The 23,894-nt window shown below is 48.9% G+C and overlaps 8 protein-coding genes across 8 annotated transcripts; 4 read left to right on the top strand and 4 right to left on the bottom strand.

The window, feature by feature from the left end:
• Window positions 1-16: 16 nt before the first annotated feature.
• PtA15_3A296 (uncharacterized protein) lies at window positions 17-711 on the bottom strand (the record flags this gene model as incomplete). The annotated part of the gene is made up of 4 exons (XM_053167250.1): window positions 17-105; window positions 282-321; window positions 495-610; window positions 690-711. The coding sequence occupies 4 exons, from the start codon at window positions 709-711 to the stop codon at window positions 17-19; spliced, it is 267 nt and encodes an 88-aa protein (XP_053018486.1).
• Window positions 712-2,085: 1,374 nt separating this feature from the next.
• Window positions 2,086-3,488, bottom strand: PtA15_3A295 (uncharacterized protein; the record flags this gene model as incomplete). The annotated part of the gene is made up of 2 exons (XM_053167249.1): window positions 2,086-2,889; window positions 2,964-3,488. 2 exons carry the CDS (start codon window positions 3,486-3,488, stop codon window positions 2,086-2,088), a joined length of 1,329 nt encoding a protein of 442 aa, XP_053018485.1.
• A 1,063-nt stretch (window positions 3,489-4,551) lies between these two features.
• On the bottom strand, window positions 4,552-5,273 carry PtA15_3A294 (uncharacterized protein; the record flags this gene model as incomplete). The annotated part of the gene is made up of 2 exons (XM_053167248.1): window positions 4,552-4,842; window positions 4,932-5,273. 2 exons carry the CDS (start codon window positions 5,271-5,273, stop codon window positions 4,552-4,554), a joined length of 633 nt encoding a protein of 210 aa, XP_053018484.1.
• Window positions 5,274-6,618: 1,345 nt separating this feature from the next.
• On the bottom strand, window positions 6,619-8,021 carry PtA15_3A293 (uncharacterized protein; the record flags this gene model as incomplete). The annotated part of the gene is made up of 3 exons (XM_053167247.1): window positions 6,619-7,556; window positions 7,631-7,810; window positions 7,892-8,021. 3 exons carry the CDS (start codon window positions 8,019-8,021, stop codon window positions 6,619-6,621), a joined length of 1,248 nt encoding a protein of 415 aa, XP_053018483.1.
• A 2,024-nt stretch (window positions 8,022-10,045) lies between these two features.
• PtA15_3A292 (uncharacterized protein) lies at window positions 10,046-10,198 on the top strand (the record flags this gene model as incomplete). Its single annotated transcript, XM_053167246.1, has 1 exon — window positions 10,046-10,198. The coding sequence occupies one exon, from the start codon at window positions 10,046-10,048 to the stop codon at window positions 10,196-10,198; it is 153 nt and encodes a 50-aa protein (XP_053018482.1).
• A 187-nt stretch (window positions 10,199-10,385) lies between these two features.
• On the top strand, window positions 10,386-10,973 carry PtA15_3A291 (uncharacterized protein; the record flags this gene model as incomplete). Its single annotated transcript, XM_053167245.1, has 3 exons — window positions 10,386-10,622; window positions 10,714-10,833; window positions 10,920-10,973. The coding sequence occupies 3 exons, from the start codon at window positions 10,386-10,388 to the stop codon at window positions 10,971-10,973; spliced, it is 411 nt and encodes a 136-aa protein (XP_053018481.1).
• A 26-nt stretch (window positions 10,974-10,999) lies between these two features.
• PtA15_3A290 (uncharacterized protein) lies at window positions 11,000-13,244 on the top strand (the record flags this gene model as incomplete). The annotated part of the gene is made up of 8 exons (XM_053167244.1): window positions 11,000-11,051; window positions 11,270-11,568; window positions 11,656-11,732; window positions 11,874-11,921; window positions 11,988-12,184; window positions 12,623-12,741; window positions 12,862-12,999; window positions 13,071-13,244. The coding sequence occupies 8 exons, from the start codon at window positions 11,000-11,002 to the stop codon at window positions 13,242-13,244; spliced, it is 1,104 nt and encodes a 367-aa protein (XP_053018480.1).
• Window positions 13,245-13,366: 122 nt separating this feature from the next.
• PtA15_3A289 (uncharacterized protein) lies at window positions 13,367-13,786 on the top strand (the record flags this gene model as incomplete). The annotated part of the gene is made up of 1 exon (XM_053167242.1): window positions 13,367-13,786. One exon carries the CDS (start codon window positions 13,367-13,369, stop codon window positions 13,784-13,786), a length of 420 nt encoding a protein of 139 aa, XP_053018479.1.
• Between the last annotated feature and the right edge of the window lie 10,108 nt (window positions 13,787-23,894).

Genomic DNA, 23,894 nt, shown 5'->3' with positions numbered 1-23,894 from the left:
ATTTTTCGAAAAAAGCTTATGTGTAGTAGACGCTTTCAGTTTGAAGACTGGAGGGCATTTGCTGTCGGTATGTGGGAGACAGGGGGTACTTCCTCAAGGTGATGTCTGATGGTAGGCGTTGTCAGTGTGTGTAGGGTTTTTTTTCTTCTTCTGCTTCTTCCCTTTGTTTGTTCCGCAAACGGAGAGGTTTCTATGTATTCCGAAAAGATCGGTCAGTGTAGAGTGAGCTGGGGCATGTAAGTATGTATTGAGATAGGAATGATGGAAGGGTGCATACATACACAGAAGGTACTCGGTGTTCCTGTTGGCGACGGTAACCATCTGCGCTCAGACCAGTGCAAGGATCAGTACATATATATGCACCACTCGGTGGTGACAGCCATGGCAGGCCCAGTCATCAGTCTGTCGTAAGACTTGGCAAAGAGACCCAAGCAGAATTGCCCATGCGAGGGACAGTGATGATGCTGCTGATGATGAATTTATACAAAACTCACACATTCGCTTTCGAACTCATCCGGTCCGACGCCAAGGAGGTTCAATCCGGGGGGGTCGCTGCGACAGTCGATAAGGGCCCAGATGGTTGGTGTCAGCTCAGACGCATCGCTCTGGCCTTCAGGGTGAAGTCAGTGGGGTACATACCAGCTCGATCGGATGGGGGGCTCGCTTGCAAGTTACGTCAGGCTACCGACGGATACCGAGTCCGACGACCATTAAGAAGGCACTCACTGCCACGTCTGACTCTGGGGCGGTCTGAGAGCGAATGGTCAGAAAGGCGTCCGATAAGCAGTTGTATGCAGATAACGATAGCTGGCACTCACATAGCTCTTCCAGAAAGTTGCGCCAGTCCACATGCAACAGACCGCGGATACAGTGAGACTGGCCAGGGTATTCACGGGGAAAGGGATGGGCTGAAGATGTGGGCAGCTGGAAGAGAAGCAGCCTGGACTTTCGATCGTGGGCTGCCCCTCCTCCACTCCCCCCCGGTCTTGGCAGCCCAGCCAAAATACCCGAACAATGACATAACCAGGCCATTCAGCTCAGCCCCACAGAATATGCAGGATACATACGGTGCATCTCATGCGCAAGGGAAGATACAACAATTGTCGAATGCCAAGAGCTCTCTTCTGTTCACCAACGTCACCATGCAGCAACGGTCACGGGCTTCGTCTTCGAATGGACATCTTTGTTCATATGCGCGATGCCCCGCCCGCAGGGACCGGTGCTGAACGGTGTGTCGCCGGATATTTACATCCACAGAGATAGAGTTGACACAGCTGAATAAGCACGAGATGCCCCAAAACTCCGCATGTTCTGCTTCGAGGATCCAAACAGCCGACATATAATCCATGCACAGAAGCACGCCGGGTGAGCACACAGTTGATGATCCAACTATCACCGTGTAGATCCTCCGGGGCGGACTGACGGAAACGCGGAGGGATTATTGCAACCATTGATGAGAACTGAAATCTTTGCCTGTGGTTCATCTTTCTTATTTGATTGTTCTAGTGTGCAAGTGGAAATATAGTTAAGGAATTTCCTATTATGTTTTAGTAGGGGTAAGGTTACAAAGAGGAAGTGCTGTGCACAGAAATACAATGATTGTTGATGGGTTTTTGAGCGCAGTCACTTAGGCTATCTTTAGGCAACTCTAAGGGCCGACACTACAAAAGAACTGAAGTACATGATTAAACTGCTTCCTGAGCATAAATGATATATTAGGACGAAAACAAAAATACGATTTAGATAATGAATTGCTTTTTGTTTTGAAGATTGATTGGATTCTTCTGTGATATAAAGCAGTAGTTGATGGTTGGTTTGACTTGGTCTTCAGGGGTGGGAAAAGACCGAATGAAAACGGATATCCCAATGGCTTTGCACCAGAGAATCGGTTTGAGGACTCTTTGCAAGTTGCGCATCTGTCGAGTGAAGTAGCTAGTTTTTGAGAAGATTGTGAGTAGCTGTCCTGGGGTCTCTCTTGATGTTCGACACTAGCGCGCTCGCGCAGTATCAGAAAATATCCATGGAAGTAGGTTCATGTTCTGACCAAGTCGCGTGCCTGGTCTTCAATTTGTTCTGTGTCCATCGCTAAAGGTGATCTTTTGGGGGGAGCTCCGGAGTTTGAAGACGAATTGAGTCCCTTTGGGCTTCCGTATTCTTATCGTGCCACAGAAGTATCAACGACTCCAGCAAATCCTCATCAGCCTTCTTGTCCTTCTGAATAGCGCCTCTGAGGGTGGCCCGAAGATCAGTTTGATGTGCTGTAACTCGTTCCCGGAGCTCTTCAACGGTGGTGGACTGCTCTGAACACGCAAGACTGGCCTCCCGTGTCAATGAATGAAGTTTCTTTTGTTGATTAGAGTTGGTGGTGCTAGTGCGTGTGATGACCGAGGCTGGGCGCGTAAGTATTGTCACCGGGGCTTGGGTCGGCGAGGCGTACATCGTGGCTCGATTATAAAAATTCCCCCCAAGCGATGTTTTCCGAAAAACTAACTCAGGTATGGTACAACCAGTCTGATGGCTTTCAAATGTTTCCTGGGGAGGGCCACAGGGAGCCATCATGATTCCATTGTATTTCGGTGAGAACGGAGCAGGAGGAGCAACCCCGCAGACGCTAGGCTCGACAACATAACCATTGATGGTGTGTTCGTCGATTAAACCATTCACGGTCGGTGCTGACTGTGCCGGAAAGCCTGAAAAGTGATATTGAGTAGGTGACTGGCGAGTTTGTTGCTGTATGTGGGATGTAAACGGATGCGAAGCAGCATAGCTCTTTGATAGTGTGGGTTGCAAATGTGCCAGGCTGGACTGAGAGTCGGTTCCGAAGTGTAATTTCTTGACTGAAAGATCATCTTCCTCGTCCTTTGTGGAAGCCGAGAAATCCTTAGGGTCCTGTGAACACGTTGCAGCAAGCATGGTCAGCTATTGGCGAGAGAAAACGTGAGAAGCTGGAATGGGTGTCTTACCTCCAGGAACCGCCAAGTATCCTCATCAACATTGCCCCGGCGTCTTCGATTACACCAGCTTCTCAATGCGCAGCTGAGAATCGCGAGCATCACTCCAATGATAGCGATTCCGGCTAAGCAGGTGAAGAAGATGGCGCCAGGACTAGAACTCAAGCTGGCAAAGAATTGTTGTGGGCCTTGACTCTGCTGAGCCGTTGGTGATGCTATAGCGGCGGACTGCGCGGGTAACGAGGCACATGATACTCCTGCAGAACAAGGAGGGGAGGGGAGGGTTGTCTTGGAAGGAAGGGCCGAAGTCGCTGTGGGTGCCACACTGGCGATCCGGACTACCGGAGTAGGCGTTACGAGATGGGGTGATACAGATATAGTGCTCGTTGGCGGGTTGACGGGTAAGGGGGCGGGTGCCGCCGGCGCAGGGACCAGGTGGATTTCTCCGGCTGGGACTAGAGTCGTTGCAGGCCGAGCGAGAAATGGAGCAGCGTGACTGGTGTCAATCAGACTTGCTGGAAGATCCGGACGAGACATGATCTGCCTTGATGCGTGATGACGGGCCGAGCGGATTAAAGGATGATGACGCCGATGGCCAGCCGCCTGTGGTTGAGAGTTTTTTTCCATGAGGGAGGATTGACTGATGGTGAATGTTTAGAGATAGTGCAGTGCGTCTTCTGCGATTAACAAGTTCGGAGGTGAGCAAGAAGGAGTGAATGTCGAACCGATAGGCCTCTAGGGCTGAGTGCTTGGAGAAAATATTTTATAGGACAGGCGCTTTATACCCCCAGGGTGAGACGCGAAATCCTGTGGAAAGATGCCGATAATTGGGGATGGAGGAGATGGAAAGGAAAAGAAAGGGTGCTAGATAAAGCACATCTGGGACATCCTTGGCTGCCAAACGGCCAGGCCGAAGGCAGTGGGCTGTCGTCCTCACCAATTGAAAGCTCAGTGTTATCCGAGGGCCGGTTTTTTCTGGCTCTCTCCCTCAAGCGCTTGTAGAATTAGCGGCGCTGGATGGTCTTGAACACGATCTTACCCCTCAAGGGCAGAGAAGGCTGGCATCAGCTTTCGAGGTCGAGCCAGAGCGGTCCAACCGGCGACGAGGCCGGAGCCTCTCCGCATGCTCGGATTGCATTGGACTTTCAAGGAGGCTGGCACCAGCTTTCGAGGTCGAGCCAGAGCGGTCCAGCCCGCAATGTGGCCGGAGCCTTTCCACAAACTCGGATTACATTGAACTATTATATTATCTGATGAAAAAAACACCGGTCAATGAAAGTGAGACGCTCATTTAGACTCCTTCAAGAGTTGGTCGCCTCAATCAGGAGAAAATAATAAGTGATGTAAACCGTATGACCAGCACAAGAAATGAACAGCTTTGATACAGGATAACGGGATTTTAGGGTAGGGGGATGTATTAAAATGAACTAGGAGGAAATGGATAAGTGAGATAGAATCATAGTCTATTCACAAGAAAAGAAGGATCGATGAGAGTCAGGCGCTAGATACAATTCCTCCAACAGGTGATTCCCGCATACAGGAAGAAATGAAAAGTGAAGAAATGATATCTGAGCAGGAAACGATCCACGCGAGGAAGCCGCTAGTTTTCGACCCGGCTCCTCCACGAGTTGATGGCCTCATCAAGCTCAGGAATCCTAGGGAGAAGCAAAGACTCCCTGAGGATGCGAGCCTGCTCTTCGTCGGATTGCTGGACGGTGTCGATGGTGGCGGAGGTGGACAAAACGTCGGTTGGGTCGCCAATGCAACTGTTGGTCCCCTCTGTCTCGGGCTCTGGTCCGTCCGCTGCCGCCGGGTTCGCTTGGCTCGGGCTCCCAAAGATGCTCATGCCTCTCGGCCTTGCCCCTTGGCTCTTCCGCTCTTGAAAATGTTGCTGTTGTTGTCGGTGGTGGACGCGGGAGTCACAGAAATCAGGGAGGATTTTCTTGTGTGGAATACAAACGAGCGGGTTTGGAAGCATACCATCTTGCTATTATTCAATTTACAATGTCTCTTGTGAGAAGAGCTTGACGAGGACGCCCAAATCTTGGGTTGGTTTCCGAGAGCCGGCGAAAAGAAAATATTTTTAAATTTTTTGGTGTTGCGCGGAGCTTGAGGCTGTTGCTGGCGACTGAGACGTTTGAGCTTGGCGAGCAACTGATGGGATTCGTTCAAGCGGCTTTCTAACAGCTTGATGATCTCACTTCTTTCAGTTTCATGAGAAGGAAACGAGGGGGATGGAATGGCTCGCCCCTTTCCCTTCCTATCACGGTAGTCGTTCGGTCGGGGAGATGGACATGGCGTTGAGTCTCGTGTTGTTGACATGTTCGTTTTTTCGACCTGCGATGATGAGTGGATATTATAGAATCAATTAAAGAAGCTGAAGGTTTTTTTAATAGCTAATAGTATATAGGAAAAGGGGTTATATACGAGTCGGAGCCGGCCAAGTGATGAAGAAAGCTGAAAGTCTTGAAAGGTGCCGAGGAGCTCTGTGGAGTGCAGTCTGGCAGGTTGGGAGGAATGAGTTTACTTTTCCTGGCCAGAAGCTGGCGCCTTTATGCTCTCCAGTTGGGCAAATGAGGGAATGACTGAGTGACTGAGCGTGTTGGACCACCAGCCAAGTCGAGTCCCGCTGAGTATTGATATCAGCACCCACCCTTACCTGAGGTACTGACTGAGGTATTCGCTCTCTAAATGTATGTAGCTCGACTGCGTTATGCCTTCGTGCCCAGGGCTCCCTCCTGAAGGAAAACAAGAACATGGAAAGACTCCGGCATTTGCAGTCAAGGTTAAGATGACTGAAGGAAGTCAAGCATACAGGACCCAGGGTATTCTTGCACCTCATCATTAGAGGTGTGTTCACCCCCGCTGCAGGGCACCCACTCGCCGAGGCAGCATCATCCTCGCCGAATGAGTACAGCTCAAGTCGTAACTACCAACCATCATGGGATTGGAAAGTACATACAACAACGCCCTGCCCAAAATCTAGGCAGTGCCTCAAGTCCCACAAATAATGGGTTATTGAATGCACTAACCAGCCCGGAACATGTAAAAAACCTATATACTCTTCATAAGGGAAAGAGGGGGGAGCTGGACGCATCAACCTAAATAATTCAGGGCGGGTGAGTAGTCAAGACATGGATAGAGGGGAGAGACCTCAGCGCCAACCCCGCCACGTCCGAAAAGACCAGAAGTCAAAAACAAGGCAGACAATAACAGCCATCGCAAGACTTGCTCGAAATTATTTGATTTTCTATGTATTGTATATATTGCCAATGTGTCGAGCGGGAAAAAAAAGACAAGAGGGGTGGAGAGGGAGAAAAGGTTCCGCCAAGAGTTGAGCAAAGAAGCGCTAGGTTTCTTCGTTTTTCGGGGTCGATCATCAGCTTCAGCTTGTGGTGATGGAAGACAAGGGGGGAGTTTTGGGTGGTGGGGTGGGAAGGAATGTGTGGAGCTGACTGTGGGGGACCGGGAGCGGGTTTACAAAGAAAAAGTCAGACAGAAAAAAGAAGGATTCTAGCATATACAACATGAATAAGTGGACACTGAAACGAAACAAAAAAGCACAAACACACACACACACGCAGAGAGAAGAGAAGGGGAGAGGAACGGAAGAAGGAGAACAACGATAAGACAAGGAAAAAAGCTTAGACAAGAGAGGGGATGGGATTCAAAAGCCATCCAAAGCGTCGCAAGAGTCGAAGACTTGACCCCTAGTCCAATTGCCGAAACCACACAGGGGGTCGGCATCGAGCGACACACAAGCTGGGGGGAAGGGGAGGTCGGAGCCGTTAAGGCTGAGGTTTTCGAAAGCATGGTGGGCGAGGTTTTCGACGGAGAGGCTACAAGCCTGGTCGGAGGGAGCCACGGAGACAGGTATGGGCGCAAGGAGGGCGTTGAGCGGGGCGTGGGGGAAGAGCGCGGCGATGGCGGGGGTGTTGGGCTCCTGGGAGCTCGAGGAGGAGGCGGTGGACTCGCTGCGGGCGTCCTCGGATGAGAACCAGGAATGGCCGAAGATCTCCGGGCGCGAGGGCCAGTCGACGGCCTCGGGCGACTCGGTGGCCACGTAGATGTGGTGCGCATCCAGCGGGTCTGCAGACGCCGGGTCTTCGAGCGTGGCAAGGGGCAGCAGGATCTTGGCCTCCAGATGCTGGTCGGATCCGAGCTCGGATGGGAAGCCCCGCTCGACGGGTCCTGCGGGGAGGAGCAGGGTGTGTGGGGAGGCGGCGGAGACGGGAAGCAGGTCGGCCAGCCACCGGCCGCTACCGCAGTCGCTGTCTTCCTCCGTCCGCGGAGGCAGCGCGAGAGACTTGTTGAACACCCGGTCCACAGCGATCGGCGAGCGGTCGTACGCCGAGCGCGAGTAGGTCAGGAATATCGTCTCGATCACCGGCTCTAGTTGTCGGCAGGCCTCCGCTCCCTCCGTCGGCGTCTGGCCCCGACAATGCCTTGCACACCCGCATCCAGACGGCGCCGACGACGACGAGCCCATCCGCTCCTGAGCTCGCGCGCCGCCGTCTCCTAGATTGCCCGAGAAGCGCACCTTCTTGGTGACTGGCTGGGCGCTCGTCGGCGGTGGTGCTGAGGGCTGTCCGATGACCAGGGCTACTGCGAGAGGAAGGGGTACGAGTCAGTTCTTGGAAGAATGGGTGAGCTGGTCAATCGCCAGGAAGAAGACATACGAGCAGGGTTTCTTTCGAGGACTGCGGTGGAGATGCGAGAGGATAAGTTGAGCAGGGATGAGTGTTTGGTTAGGATGCCCCTGACAGCATTGGGTGGGGAGGGAGTGACGAGGAGGACAGGCTGTTGCTGTTGCTGGTGGAGCTGGCTGTTGGTAGATTTGCTTTTCCTGAGACGCGATGCTGGGGAGGAGAGCGGCTTGGTGAGGCGCTCGAAGCGAGACTTGGTGGATCTAGGCCGGGCGGTGATCGGCGGAGACGCACCCGGGGCAAGTGCCGATTGCGAGCATGAGGAGCCGGTCCGGGGGACCAGCGATGGCTTGTTGCTGCTGTTCATCGATGGCCATCCAGCTCCGTGGGCTGGGGCGTGGGCGTAGGCGGTGAGAGCAGGCATCTTGTCTTTCGAATTGCAGGTACGGTGAGGTGATGGGCTGTTTACAAAGGGCAGAAAGAAATGAGCGCCAAGGTAGAAGACCACTGGGGACGGATGGGTTGGGGTGGGGGAGAGAGGGGTGCCAGGCAACAAGTAGATTCTCTATGGATTCTGCCTCAGCTTATTCCTTAAAAAACGTAGGGCTACATAAGCTGATCTATGGGTGGACTGGCATATTTGGCGAGAGGTAAGACAGGGGCATATGGACAAAAAAGGGAAGCAGATATTTAAAATATATGTTGAGGTGGTGTGTGTGTGTGTGTGCCTGCACGAATACTCGGAAAGGGGAGATGTTAGACTGGGTTGCAGAGGACGATCAGCACCTCAGAAGAGCCTACACCGAGCCCACAGAGCTTTCAATCATGATTCGGAAATGAAGAATGAAAGCTAATCGAGTTCATAGGGGGCCGGAACTATGCCTCAGCGTGCTTGAAGCGATTCCCGAGGACATAAAACGATGATGTATTAGAGTCCAATCGTCCTTGTTGCGACGGGATGCGACAAAATAAGGGATGCGTGGGCTGGAAACAGTGTCGGCTGGTCAGGGAGAGGGGGGATGCTGTGGGGGTTTCACCGAGCTCGATGAGACTTTGGATGGGCCTGTATGATGTATGGATGATATCGATTGTATTTATGTATACAGGGAAGAAGCTGCAGGAGACGGAAACGTGCGTCATTGGTGTTTGAGGACGACACCCATGGCGATCGAAGGCATGCAGTGCCCTCGCAGCAGCAGCAGCAGCAGCTGGAGGGGATGGATGGGTGGCTCGGGTGAGGGAGCTTGGAGAATGTGTGGGATGGACATACACGGAAGCCATGGCGCCCGAGCAGGGGAGACGAAGGGAGACGAGGAAGGCTCGAAGACCGCCAACGCAAGGGCCCACCTGCACCGACGAATGGCAGAGGCTGGAGATTCGCGCCGAGGACGACGAAGCCAAGACATCGTCCATCTCCAGATTATCTGGGGATGATGGCCTATGACTATCCCCCAGGGCTTGGCGGCTGTGAAGAGGCACGCAAGCTCTACTGCCCCTCTGTCCAGAGTCGCCCTTCGGCGCGCCGTCTGTGCAGAGCACCCACGAAAATTAACGAGTGGCCGGGATCCGGGGGGCGTCTTGTCTTGGAGCGGAGGCGTGTTGGCTTCATTAACCAGAAAGCAGCTTATCCCCGGATGGGATTGGGGTGGATGGGCGATTATGTGCAATAAACCAGCCCGAGTGAATGATGACATGCACTGGGCCAAAAAAAAGCAGGGATGCTACTCCTATAACAGGCATTGATCTGCCTCAAGCTCCTCAAGCCAGGGAGGTTTGGACCCATGGCGATATGCACACAAGCATGGGGATGCACGCGAACTGGATTTTTGGGGTGGTATAGGATGTGTTCCTCTCAGTGATTATGTGGGAGCAAGGAAGGGCCACGGCCGGACGGCCGATCGAGTGGCCGTCGAGGAGCCTTAGAGAACGGGATAAATAAATAGATGCAAACAAGCATGTGTGTCGTCAATCTGAGCTCTGAAAGGGATGCGACGCTCGTCTGAGTTGGCGGCCGATGTGATCACCCCCTGTGCAGCAGTTTGGCCGCCTGCAGCAAGGCTCTTTGGGGATCCGGGGGTGCAGCGATATGGAGACGACGTACACATAATCTGGCAATCCGATCCCCTTCAAGCGCTCGGCGACCAGCACCTCGAAAGGGGATATTTAGGGCGCTCTCTCGGCTGCGTGTAAGCGATCAAGCCGAGTGAGAGGGTCTCGAGAGAGCGAGAGAGCGAGAGAGAGAGAGAGAGCTGCAGCTGCCGTCTCGGCGAGTGTGTACATATATGCAGACTGTCGCTGAGGATATCGCAGTTTCTTCCCTCTGCAAGACATGGCAGCCTGCAGTGCTGCATATTTGTAAAAGCTGTGGAGATGATGATGACTTGTCTGATCATCATTGGACAGATAGGACGTCATGGGCAGTGTACAGGTTCAGTGATTGCACAGGTGATGGACAGCCGAGATAACTGGCATGATCGGCTGGGCTCGGCTGTCGGCACCCGGTCCTCGGGAATCCTCGGAACTGCTCGGGACGGCCGGGAGCGGCTCCTCTGGAGCATCGTCGAGCTTGGGAACGACGAGCTGCGGTATTTGATCGCTTGAAAAAGTGCAAATTTTATCGAACTTAACCAAGTCCCTCGGGGCCTCGAGACTTTGGGCCCTCGGGGGGTAGGCTGAGGCGAGCCTCCGTCAGGGGGGCCTTTTAGAAATAAAATCCTGCCCTCTCGACTCGCCTGGGGGCGCCGCCCTTGCGCCAGCCAAAGGCGCGCACCTTGAGAACCGCGATACAATGCCAGCTCACGCCAGCCAACAAAACGACATCAGAAAAGAGATGGCCAGGGAAGGATCGACATCAGGGCGTGGACAAGCAAAAGGATCCGTGCTGCTCTCATCGACCACGAAGCGGAAGCCGGTCCAGAAGCTCCTCGGCTACGTTCTCAGCTTCTTGGCTCTCTATTATCCCCTCCTCGTCTTCGCCCACCTCCAGCACGCAGCAATCGGATACACCTCCGTCACGCTCCTCGCAGTTAAGTCTCCCGAGCGCTTCGGCGCAAGAGCTGGCCGAGAACCATCACCTCCTGACCGTTTGTGCATGGCTTGGCCGTCCGTCTGTGTAGGCGCCGATCGGGCTGGGGCTGCTTGGCTTCGGATCGGCCTGTTTGGCTAAGATCTTGCTCGATATCTCCGGCTCCAATCAGTCCAAGATCCATGAAGAGTCTTATCATGAATTGCTCTCGGTCCGTCTCCTGCTCTCCCATCAGCAGATCCATCTCGCCTTGTCCGTTAATGGTGCTGTACTTCGTCGCTATTATTTTTGTTGCAGGATATTCGAATGGCAAAAGAGGATCTGAGGAGTAAAGGAATTTCTGTCGACTGAAGGGTATCTCATAATGCCCTGCGTTTATGAGCAGCTTGGGCCTTTTCCGATCATCTGTACTAGCCCTCAAAACGGCGAGTCAGTGGCGAATACCTCATGTGTCAATGAGAGTTCATAGATTATGAAGGTTTTATGGTCGTACCTTTGTAGGATCTTTCTGCTTCATCTCCTATGGTGTCAAATGGATAGCAGGCAAAAATGGTCTGGTACATACATGACTACCCCAAGTGCCCACCAGTCGATACTGGGTCCGAAAGATTTCCCTTTGATCATTTCTGGGGGCATGTAATGCAAAGCTCCGACCACCGCCACAACTCCATCCTCTCTTCCTGCTGACCAGCCTCAATCGACTCGGCAAGCGCCCAAGAATGTCGTTGTCTTCGCTCGCCGATCTGATATCGAACTCGGTCCAGACGATCGAGAAGGTGGTGGCCGAATCTGCCACGGCCCAACAGAACCAATCCGCTACTCTCGGGCCCATCCGGTGACACCGTACGAGGTGCTCGAAGCTGTCGACCTCATCGTCGCTGCCTGCGCCGAATGGACCTCCAAAGTCCAGGACAGTACCGGGTTTATCTGCACACATGCGCTCGCTGTAAGTCGTCTCCTCGGGCGGAAAGCAGATATCTCTAGGTGCGTAAGTCGCTGATGGCAATGGATGGAATATCATGTGTACATTTAGTTCAACGTCTCGTCGGCTATATGTACGAGTGACCGTCGAAGGCCACATTCCCGAGATTCTCAGGCCAGCAGGCACAGGTCAGCAGGAATGGACATCCAATAGATTGCGGAGAAGTGTGACGCTAGCCCGCTCCGTCTTGAACGGCTCATGCGTCTCCTCGTCTCTCACCATATCTTCACCTCTCCCAAGAAACGTTGGTTCGCTAACAATCGTCATAGTCTGGCCCTTGACACCGGTAAATCGGCCGAAGAGCTGCCCCGGGAACTGTCTGTCCATTTTTCTCCTCTCCCCGAAAAACTGATACACCACTCTGACACGCACCTCTTGAGCAGCAATTCGGAGAAGCACATGGGCCCGAACACGCTTCCAGCTTTGATCACTCATTCGACGGACGAAATGTTCAAATCCTCGTCCCATTTGACCGAGTGTATCTTGGAGCCCTCGAGTTCGAGATCGTTCTTTGGCGACCAATCTCCGTTCTCTCATGCCTTTGAAACCGGCATGGACTTCCGAACGTTTCTTCAACTCAGTTATGATCAAGAAGTCCGCTTAAAAAGATTTATGTACATCCTCCCCCCCCCCCTCTCTCTCTCTTACCATCCCGCTGCTTCTTACATTTTTCTACTGTTTCGAACGCAATGGGCTCTCTTATGGGTCATCTTCAACAACTGATTTTGTTTTGGGTGGAATAAGGTAAGTGAAATGTTTCTCATTTCTCGACTTCCTCAAAATCTATCGGCCCCTATGTTATTCCTCTCAACTGACATTCATTATGGCGTCTATCAACCCTCCCAAAAACAACACTCGCCTTATTTGGCATCACAGCGACAGAATGTTTGTCTCGTATTGGGTCCAGTGACCAGGGACTGAGCGGATATAACTGGGGAACTATAGGAAACGGCAGGAAAAGAAAACTATTGATTGATTGAAATTCAGCCTCCGGAACTAATTTGATTCCTACGTGTAGGTTTGATGGTCGACTTAGGTGGAGGGGTCGGCCATGTAGCATTAAGCTTGGCACGCACGTATCCGCGTTTACGAATTGTGCTACAAGACAGGGCAGAAGTAATCGTCCAAGCCCAAGCAGTCTGTCTTCTTCTCAATAACTCTCAATATCATGACCGATTCATTGTGGTTAATTTTACTTTTTCTTTTCCTTGATAACCATCTGGGAAAGCCAGTTTTTTGGCAAAACGATTCCCTCAGGCCGTTTCCTCAAAACGAGTCATCCTGGAAGCACACAATTTATTCGATGTCCAGAACCGTCGAGGCGTCCGAGTCTTCTTCGCCCGCTTTGTTCTTCGTGAATGGAACGACGAAACCGCGGTCAAGATTCTCAAAAACGTAAATTATTTCCTATCCAACCGATTCGACACAGGAATCATTGAGACTGTTTTCTTGCGATCATCACACAGCTTTCGGAGGTCTCGTCATCGTCGACCAAGATGATCCTGGTTGAGAGGACCATGACTAATTGGAGTCAAGTTCAAGATTGTCCGCTCCAAACCTGGGAGATCCTCAAAGATGTCAAGATATCTCAACATGTTCAGAGCTTGTTCTCCAATGATGCGGCCCATCCTCAAGTGTAAGAAGAAACTGGAAGACCATTGATCGATCTTCTAGACTCGCAAGTACGTCGCGCTTTTTACCTAACGAGAAACTCGGACGTGAGAGGAAAGGGGCTGATCAGAATGACTGTAGTTGATGTTGTATGGCTCAGGATGGGAAGGAGTTAGTGTTGATACTGCATGCGGCTAATTGGAAAGTGGAGAAGATCAGCCGTCTGGGGACGTTGTCGTTGACCCAACTGATCTGCCGGGCAATCATCAAACCTGAGGACAAGAAGGAGGTGGTGGGAGGGTGGGCGAAGAAGCCAACGGCCGCAGCGGGTGCTGTTCCCCCCGAGGGGCTGGCCGTGGCTCCTGTCAATACCAAGGCCTCTCAACTACCAAACCAACCCACCAACCCCGCTCCCCCTTCCGTTCAGGCCAACAATTCCGTTCCTCCTTCCGTTCAAGCTGACCAAAAAACCACCGATCCCGCTCCCCCTTCCGTTGATCAGAACTCCGGTTCCATAGCTACACAGCCTGATCAGGATGATGGCTCTTCTCTTGCTGTCATTGCTGACTGACGTCTCAAGCTCAACATCCGGCTAGCCGTAGTCCCCATCCTTATTTTCACATTCTCTCTTCCACAACAGAGCTTGTGTCACTGTTCCCCCTCCTCCTCCCAAAAGATTCTGTCAAATTGTTTTGAATATGTATACTTTAAATCATGTATTACATCCTTCTAAACTTTTGTTGTTTCTGTATGTGATAAATAGAAGGATGTAATACATGATTTAAAGTATACATATCCAAAACAATTTGACAGAAGAGTGTGCCAAAGCACACTCTGTAATAGGAGTGCATAAGAAAATGGGGACCTGTTTGGCCCCCAATACCCAGTGAGAACCCACCAGTGACCCTGTAAGCCATAAGGCATTCCTAGGGCCATGAGCTGCAGCTGTGCAACACACCGGCCTTGGGCCACTGCACCTGTGAACAACTCACCCATGAATGACATCCAACACCAAACCCAGCTCCCCATACTCCAGTCCCCTGTTGTTGGTATGCTCCATTCCCCTGTTGTCAGCGTGCTCCAGTCCCGGTTCCCCGCGCCCTGGGCCGTTCTTGCTGACTGTTCCCCTGAGGGGATTGGCTGGTCCCATGGCAAACCCCACCCTGCTTTTGACCCCCCCCCCCCCCCGCCCACCCAAAAAAACCCCAGTGTGGTGACTGATTCCCCCCCTTGTTATTCTGGCCAGCCTGCAACCTTGAGCGGATAGGCAGGGCTGGACTGCGGCAGACCAGAACTCGTGGACTGATAGCAGTGGGGCTTCAGCACGTGAGCCAGAGCAGCAAAAGCGGGTTCCACCAGCGGGTGGAGCTGGGGCGGGGGTGTTGATAAACGCACACCCATCCCCCGGGGGCACGCCCACGCCCATGTCCTTCAAAAAGGGCGTGTGGGACCGCACACCCGCCAATATTTGGCCGCATGCCCAGTTTTATGGGACCTTTACTTTTGCGTACAAAACTACTATTGCAGACTTGTGCTTTTAAAGTGCGGAGCTTTTACCACTTGTGGATTATTACGCTATAGATCAGGCTCAACGCTGTCAGCCGGGCTACTACAATAAGTTAGAGCCCGGCTAACCAATTGTATTACATGTAACAATAAATAACTTATTGAACACCAAGTGCGGCGCAGAGCGCCGCTCAGGAGAAAATTCATTATGCATCCGCTTGACTGCGGAAATGAGAAGATAAGACTGTTAACATAACTCTTGCTGATAGAATTGGCCGGAGAAGAAACGTGGCCATAGTTCAAGAAACCCGTTCTCAGGCCAAGAGAACGGGTTTGACATTATAAAACTAAAACCAAACTACACTAGATAGTTCTATGAGATACGGCCGGATGAGGAGTAAACTACAGCTTCCCCCCCGGCCAAAGATGGATTGTTCTATTTGAAACGGCCGGAGGAGAAGTTAACTACTGCTTCTTCCCCGGCCGAAGATGAACAACCAAGAACGGTCTGAAGAATAGAACTCTTCCTTGGACCGAGGAAGAGTTCCAATAGTAAGAGATAAATTGAACAGGAGCAACGAAAGCACAAAGACTCACAATCACTCCTGTCAAAAAATAGTCTTTCCCGCGGCCAAGCAGCCGCGAGGGATTTGAAAATAGAATGACAACCCTACCGGTTGCCGCAAAAATATTTAAGGGGAGGCTTTTGAGCGAGTAAAAGCCTCCCCAGATTCATACCAACCATTTCGCAGCACCGCCAGCCTTGCCCTTGTCTACCCGACCAGTTCGCCAGCCTGTCCGTTCTTCGATCTCGGTTCTTTTGAGTTGTCTGTCTTTTTGTTGTGGACTTCCTCGCCGAGTAAGTCCACTGTTTCTCTTTTTATTTCGGGATTCTATCCCCCACCATCTCCTGGGAACGTTCCAAACGTTCAAAAACCCCCTTAACTGGGCCCCAGACGCCACAGGACTTAAAATACCCCTGCGCATCCCATGCGCAGGCCCTGTAAGATTCTTCAGAGGGCACTTAAATACCCCAGGCACTCCTGGCCCCTCTGTTAAACCCCCTTTTGGGTCTATTAGAAATAACATATCCTAGTTATTTCATATTTTTTACCGCGCGCCACACCGCACCGCTGCGCAGTCACCGGTGTAGCTAGAAGAGTGTCACTCTTGGCATCACCGCGCCTGACAATTGGGGGTCTGGCCGGGAACTTACCCTTATAAACCCATAAAACCATAAAAAACTCAGTTCTTTTCGTTTATCCAACGATTAAAACCTGACCAAACCTACTCTTAAGCTTACTTAAGCTTACTTAACTTTTGCGTTAAGTCTAAACCCTTGCGCTTTGAGCGCAGTAGGCAATATTGCCCCTTAAAACTTAATTTATTAAGTTTATTATAGCTCCCTACCCGCTCTCAATAGCGCACCACCCGCGCTACCTAGCGCTAACCTTAGCCGCTCTACTTCGCGCGACTTTAGGCGCGAACTTCAGCGCAACCAACTCAGAGCACTCTAGTGCTCTCTACCTGCTCTCCGCAGCTCGCCACCTGCGCTACCTCGCGCAGAACTAACCCCGCGCTCTTCAGCGCTAATTAACCGCTCTCCATAGAGCAACCTAAACCGCGATTTCTTCGCGCGTATCTTCAGAAGCCTTTAAATCCTTCTGTACCATCCTTTTTACCGCAGAAAAACCGTGAAATAATCTTTTTCTGACAAAGATTTTTTTCTCATTCTTTTTCAGTGGAATTACAGAGAAATGCTGAACTGATTCAGTATTATCTCCGTTATCTTAAAGAACAGAGAGAAGAACGTGCCCGGAATTACGTCCCTACCGCCTGGGAGAAGCTTTCGTACGCCGAGCAGCTCAAGATTGCCACCGACCAAATTGAACGCAAACAAAAAGAAAGTATCAAAGGAAAACTTCGATTTCAACTCTTCTTATGTGAACATTGCACTCGCAAAGCTAAAGCTTGCCTAGAACGCAAAAGTGAGCTTGAAATTTCTACCTTTTCAACTACCCGTGTTAAATACACGCTAACCCTGATTCCTGTTTCTACAGTGGTTCGGAAAACCCAATCCAAAAAGAATCTCGCGGCCTCTGCTGCGCCAAAACTAGAGGTGGACGTACCGTTGAAGAAACCTACTAGTACGTTTTATCCTACTTCTATTCCGCACCGCCGGTAGCGCTGATAATTGTTTTACTCTGGTAACGTTAGTGCCTGCGCCAAAACCAAACTACATCGCCGGTACTATACGCCACCCAAGAGACACCCGTAAGCAACTCTCTCCTGCAAATTCACCCGCAAATAAAAAGTACATTACTGACCAATTTCTCCGTTCTCCGCAGCTGAAATAGACCCAGCTCCCGCCAAGAACTTAGCGGATATTGACGTTAGCGACTCCGAACCGGAAGTCAAAGGTTAGTCTATTTCTTTTTACAAGAACTTACCCCTTATAAACATCCACACTGACAACATGTCTACCCGATCTTCCAGACCTGACCTCGAAGGACCCCTTGCCACTCCGAAAAGAGTCAGCCGCAAAGGGTCCGCCATTGGAGGATCTGTCGTCGGAGGATCAGTTGGAGGAGGATCCGGCGGACTTCGAGGCCCCGCTTCGGTTCAAGAAGAACACGGACCCGGCTCCAAGCACCTCGAAAACCCAAGCTCCGGTGAAAACTACCAAAGAGCTGGAGGAGGAGCAGGTCAAGATGATCCAGAACTTGGTGTACGTCCACCGAGCCAACTGGAGGAAATGCATCTCTTTCCAGGCTCAAGGATCTCCAGAGGAGTTGAAAACCGCTCTACGCGGAGCTCAAGAGAGCCAAAAAGCGGCTCAGAAGTTTCTCACTCGAAAGGAACTAGAGTCCTTCGTGGAGGGTTGGAACCCCTGGACAGTGAAGAAGCAGATCACCCCTCCAGCGAGGACTTCAAAAAAACGAAAAGCTCCTCCAACAGATCAAACCAACCAGCTCCGCAGAGACCGCGCCAGATGGGCTCAAGTCATGAAGGCAGCGAACACCTTGGAACAAGCCTACGACCAGATGTAGTTGATAGAGATTTCATTTTCCATATGTTTGATAACTTGTATGGAAATTTGTCTACATTGCATAGTAACTCTAGTAACCAATATAAGTTTACAAACAAGAAAATTGTGGAATGTCATACTTTTATTATTAACACTCTTGAATCTGCTGTTAGTCGTGCAATAGTAATGTCTCAAGAACATTTTGTTAAAATTGCTGAGTTTTGCCAAGACATTGGAGAAATCAAGAGTAAAACAAGTGAGATAACAAAAAGCCTTGAGAATATGACGAGTAATAATCAAAGTCTACTAGACAAACTTACGGATATTGACATTGATATGGCAGACTTTAAAAGTCAAATGTTGTCTACTCTGAGAACTGAGGTTATCAAAGAGAACAGAGAGCGTGAAGACCATCAATCCGCCCAACTACAAATCTTGATAGACTTAGTAAGTCATCAGGAAGATAACATGAAGGAGATGGTAAATAAAATCAACATCTCCACAACGGAACAAATTAGCTCTCTGAAACAAGAGATAAAAACTCTTAAACAAAATGTAGCTGGAATACACACTCCCCCGCATATGATTCATAACCCCGAATCTGCTCAGATGGAATATGTCAGGTTTAATAATCCTTTACTAAATAACAGGAACAGAGTGTTTCAACACCAAGAAAGGTTTCTACCTCCTAAAGAAGAGGAACCAACCAGGTCACCACACCCAAACGCTCCCAGTGATTCCCAACCTTACCAGGAACAACCAAGACAGACTACTTCTTTCTTGAATAGTTTAGATCCAATAACCAAATGCAAACTGATGCCGCCAATGAAAGAATGGCCTAAGTTCTCCGGAGAAGGAGAATATGATCATATCTACTTCATAGACTACGTAGATCATCTCCTTGAGTGCTACGAAGCTTTGGATGAAGTAGTAACCTCCAGATTGCCAAGGTTATTTGAAGGCGTAGCTTTAGACTGGTTCGTCAGAAAAAAAGAAATCTGTCGGAAAAGTAAGCTGGGAAGAGTGGAAAAAACTGATCCACAAACAGTTTGGTACAGATGTCTGGGAGGATAAAATGCTGGCCGCATATGAAAATGATTTCTTTGATCCTACAAAAGATGACCCATACAAATGGTGCCTAAGTCAGAAGAAAAGAATTGATTGTATGTATAACCAACCCGCTCAGAAATTTGTCACTAAGAAAATCTTGAAAAAGTGCCCTAATTACTTAGAACATGATGTGATGTGCAGGTTGAAAGATGCAGACGTAGACTTGTCTGAATTAGTAGCCACTATAGAAATAATTATTGTGGCTAAGAAATTAGACAGGAAACCCAAGACGTACAAAGAAAGGCATAATCTAGCTCCTAGAGAAAACACAGCTGGAGAAAGAAAGAATGCAGAAGTGCCTACTAGAAAACCAACTAGTATTGAGTGTTATAATTGTGGAGAGAAAGGCCATAAGAGACCTGATTGCCCTAAACCACGTAAACGGATTAACAATATAGAAGTAGAATCAGATGAAGATGACCTATCTGATACGGGCTCCCAATTTGACATTGTCAGTATGGAGCCTGAAGTTGGAGATTGCCTGGATGAACCAGAAATTAATGCCAAATGCAACGTAATACAAGCCAATCTAGGCGATCCATTGCGTATCACGGTAATCCAAGGAGATTCCAACCTGCCACAGAAATGGAATTCTTCACTCGAAGTTGGGCACGTATCAGATGCCAAACTAATGACAAATAAACCAGAAGAAGGCATGAGTTATACTTTGGGAAAAACTAGCTACACGACAGTTATCTTCGATGAGAGAGAAGTCAGAGCTCTTCTAGACATTGGGGCATTTTGTTCTTGCACTAGTACCAATTTACTAGACTCTTGTTACCCTGACTGGAAGAATAATCTTCTCCCCACGCCCAAGGCTAAATTTAGCAGTTGTAACTCAGCCCTTAAACCAATAGGGATAGTTAAGTTACCTCTTATTTTTCCGCACACAAAAGGTTCTTTGAGATTACACGTAGAATTTGTAGTCCTAGAAGATGCTGTGTGTGATTATCTTATTATAGGTAATGATGCATTCTGCTTGTATGGAATAGATGTAATTCAAAGCAAAAACAGATACTACACTATAGGTGGTGATTGGAAAAGAAAGTTTGAGATATGTAACATTAGCTTTCAGAATCCTCCCGGAAAAAATCATGAGAATAAAGAACTGATCAAGTTCAGTCATGATTATATGTCTCAGGCTGCCATTAGTAGTGATTTGACTACGGAGCAACAATCAGATGTATTGCAAGTCTGCTTTGAGCATGAAGAAGCTTTTTGCACAAAGGAGGAACCTATAGGGAATATCTCAGGACACGACATTGAGATAGAACTTACGTGTCAGCCCCCATACCCTCCTGCGTTACGGAGAGCCGCTTATCCTTCCAGCCCTAAGTCTAGGGAAGCCTTAGAGATCCACATCAAAGAAATTTTAGAACTTAAGGTGTTGAGGAAAGTAGGCCATAACAAACAAGTGGAAATAACTACGCCCGTAATTATAGCATGGCATAATGATAAATCCCGTATGGTAGGAGACTTTCAAGCCCTTAATAATTACACCAAGGCAGACAATTATCCTATTCCAAGGATAGATCATTCACTGCATAATTTGGCGAAAGCTAAATACATCACGACAATGGATGTTCTTAAAGGGTTCCATCAAATACCTATTAAAGAAGAGAGCAGAAAATTTATGTGAATAATCTGTCATCTAGGAGTCTATGAATATTTAAGGATGCCATTTGGTATAAAAAATGCTCCGTCACACTTTCAGCGTATGATGGACACAATATTTGGATCCTTTATTAGACAAAGTTGGATGATGATTTGCATAGATGACATTATCATATATTCTACAAACTGGGAGGATCATTTAGAAAAAATAAGATTGGTCCTCCGTACAGCTATTACAGCAGGTTTGAAAATGTCAATCAAGAAATGCAACTTTGGCTTTCAAGAGCTCAAGGCTTTAGGTCATATAGTCTCCGGATTATCTCTAGCCATAGATCAAAATAGAGTAGCATCAGTTCTGCTTAAACCTATGCCGCAGACAATGACAGAAATGCAGTCATTTTTGGGATTTTGTAGTTATTACAGACAACATATCCCTAAATTTGCAAACATCTCGATGACGCATTCTTTGAAGAAGTTAGGATCAGCTATAGTGAAGATTTGGAACTTCTCAAGTTGATCAATATCCTGGATAATGAAAACAGTGCTCCAGAATTGATTGCTAGCTTACCAGAATACCTATTGACCCCATACAAGACAGGACAGTTTACTCTGTTAGATGGCATAATATACTTTAGACATAGACATTCCAGTGTGATAGTCCTGAGTAAAGAAAATCACATTAAGAATATGCTGTATGAATGCCATGACAATGCTGGCGCAGGTCACTTCTCCGAGGATAGAACCTTGGAACGGATTAAACAGACAGCCTGGTGGGTTGATTGGAAAAATCAAACTAAAATATATGTTAAATCCTGTGAAACATGCCAAAAAGCCAATAAACAGACTGGAAAAAGATTTGGATTATTGCAGACCATAGCTGAACCTAAGACTAGGTGGGAAATCATCAACATGGACTTTGTGACAGGATTACCTCCGGGAGGAGCCTTCTCTTATAACTCAGTCCTAGTGGTTGTAGATAGATTTTCCAGGAGAGCTAAGTTTATTCCGCATCACAAAGATGATACTGCCATGGAAATAGCTATGCTATTCTGGAATAGAATCATGGCGGAAGTGGGTATCCCAAAAATAATTATCAGTGACAGAGACCCAAAGTTTACATCTGAATTTTGGAGAAATCTACATGATATGTTGGGTACCAAATTAGCCTTCTCGACCGCATATCACCCGCAGACTGATGGCCTAGCAGAAAGAATGATCCAGACACTAGAAGATCTTCTGCGAAGTTTTTGCGCCTTTGGGCTAGAATTTAAAAACAGTGACGGGTATACACATGACTGGGTTAATTCACTCCCTGTCCTGGAAATGGCTTATAATAGTAGTAAGCACTCTACTACTAAGGAAGCGCCATATATCCTAGAGAGGGGTTGGATTCCCAGATTACCAAAAGACAAGCTTAATGACAAATTACCACTGTCGCAACCTACGGCCTTGTACTTTAAGCAAATGCTAGAAGCCACAAATAAACATGCGGCCAAATGTGTCCAAGAAGCAGCTGAGTACAGCAAGATGCGCTGGGACAAGAGTCATAAAGAACCAGAGTTCAATATAGGAGAAAAATTACTTCTATCTACTGTAAATTTTATCAACTTAGGAGGTTGTAGGAAACTTAAACCCACCTTTGTAGGTCCCTTTGTGATTAAAAACCTACATGGTAAAAATGCAGTAGAAGTAATTCTTACAGAAGAATTTAGCAGGAAACACCCAGTGTTTCCAGTAAGCCTGATAAAAAGATATGTTCAGAGGGAAAATGAACCAACTTCCGTACCAGTACCTACACCCATAGAAGAACCATCTCCTAAAGAGCAACTTGAAGTACATATATTCCTCAAATATAAGAAGGAGAGAGTCTTGGGTAAAGATACCAGACTGTACCTTGTAAGATACAGAAACCAATCTGCCGACAAAGATGAATGGCTGCCAGAAAATAATATCCCAGACGGAGCAATTCACTTACACAATTATAGAGTTTCTAAGCGTAAATAGCTCAGCTAAGTTACAAGTAACTTATCTTGGTGGGAGGGAATGTCAGCCGGGCTACTACAATAAGTTAGAGCCCGGCTAACCAATTGTATTACATGTAACAATAAATAACTTATTGAACACCAAGTGCGGCGCAGAGCGCCGCTCAGGAGAAAATTCATTATGCATCCGCTTGACTGCGGAAATGAGAAGATAAGACTGTTAACATAACTCTTGCCAATAGAATCGGCCGGAGAAGAAACGTGGCCATAGTTCAAGAAACCCGTTCTCAGGCCAAGAGAACGGGTTTGACATTATAAAACTAAAACCGAACTACACTAGATAGTTCTATGAGATACGGCCGGATGAGGAGTAAACTACAGCTTCCCCCCTGGCCAAAGATGGATTGTTCTATTTGAAACGGACGGAGGAGAAGTTAACTACTGCTTCTCCCCCGGCCAAAGATGAACAACCAAGAACAGTCTGAAGAATAGAACTCTTCCTCGGACCGAGGAAGAGTTCCAATAGTAAGAGATAAATTGAACAGGAGCGGCGAAAGCACAAAGACTCACGATCACTCCTGTCAAAAAATAGTCTTTCCCGCGGCCAAGCAGCCGCGAGGAATTTGAAAATAGAATGACGACCCTACCGGTCGCCGCAAGAATATTTAAGGGGAGGCTTTTGAGCGAGTAAAAGCCTCCCCAGATTCATACCAACCATTTTGCAGCACCGCCAGCCTCGCCCTCGTCTACCCGACCAGTTCGCCAGCCTGTCCGTTCTTCGATCTCGGTTCTTTTGAGTTGTCTGTCTTTTTGTTGTGGACTTCCTCGCCGAGTAAGTCCACTGTTTCTCTTTTTATTTCGGGATTCTATCCCCCACCATCTCCTGGGAACGTTCCAAACGTTCAAAAACCCCCTTAACTGGGCCCCAGACGCCACAGGACTTAAAATACCCCTGTGCATCCCGTGCGCAGGCCCTGTAAGATTCTTCAGAGGGCACTTAAATACCCCAGGCGCTCCTGGCCCCTCCGTTAAACCCCCTTTTGGGTCTATTAGAAATAACATATCCTAGTTATTTCATATTTTTTGCCGTGCTTTTTGCCGCGCGCCACACCGCACCGCTGCGCAGTCACCGGTGTAGCTAGAAGAGTGTCACTCTTGGCATCACCGCGTCTGACAAACGCGGGGCGCTGAAGGCTAGTTTAAAGTATCAGTGCGGAGCCAAGACATCAACAATCACCCAGCCCGGTGTGGAACTACTCTTTGGGGGAATAGAGCTTAGAGAGGGATGAGTGCGTGAAAAGCTGCCTCTCAGGCTGGGAGAGTAATATGGGACAAGAATAAGAGCGCGGGCTCTTAAAGAAAAGTGTGACTGATGAGATGTTGAGAATAATGCTTTCTAGACAAAATCAAGGGGCAAAATATAATGTAAAATATATGGT

Source organism: Puccinia triticina, chromosome 3A (genome assembly GCF_026914185.1).
Source record: "Puccinia triticina chromosome 3A, complete sequence".
NCBI classification, from domain to species: Eukaryota; Fungi; Basidiomycota; class Pucciniomycetes; order Pucciniales; family Pucciniaceae; genus Puccinia; species Puccinia triticina.
Note: the sequence above shows the minus strand (reverse complement) of the source record. Positions and strands in the feature narration are given on the sequence as shown.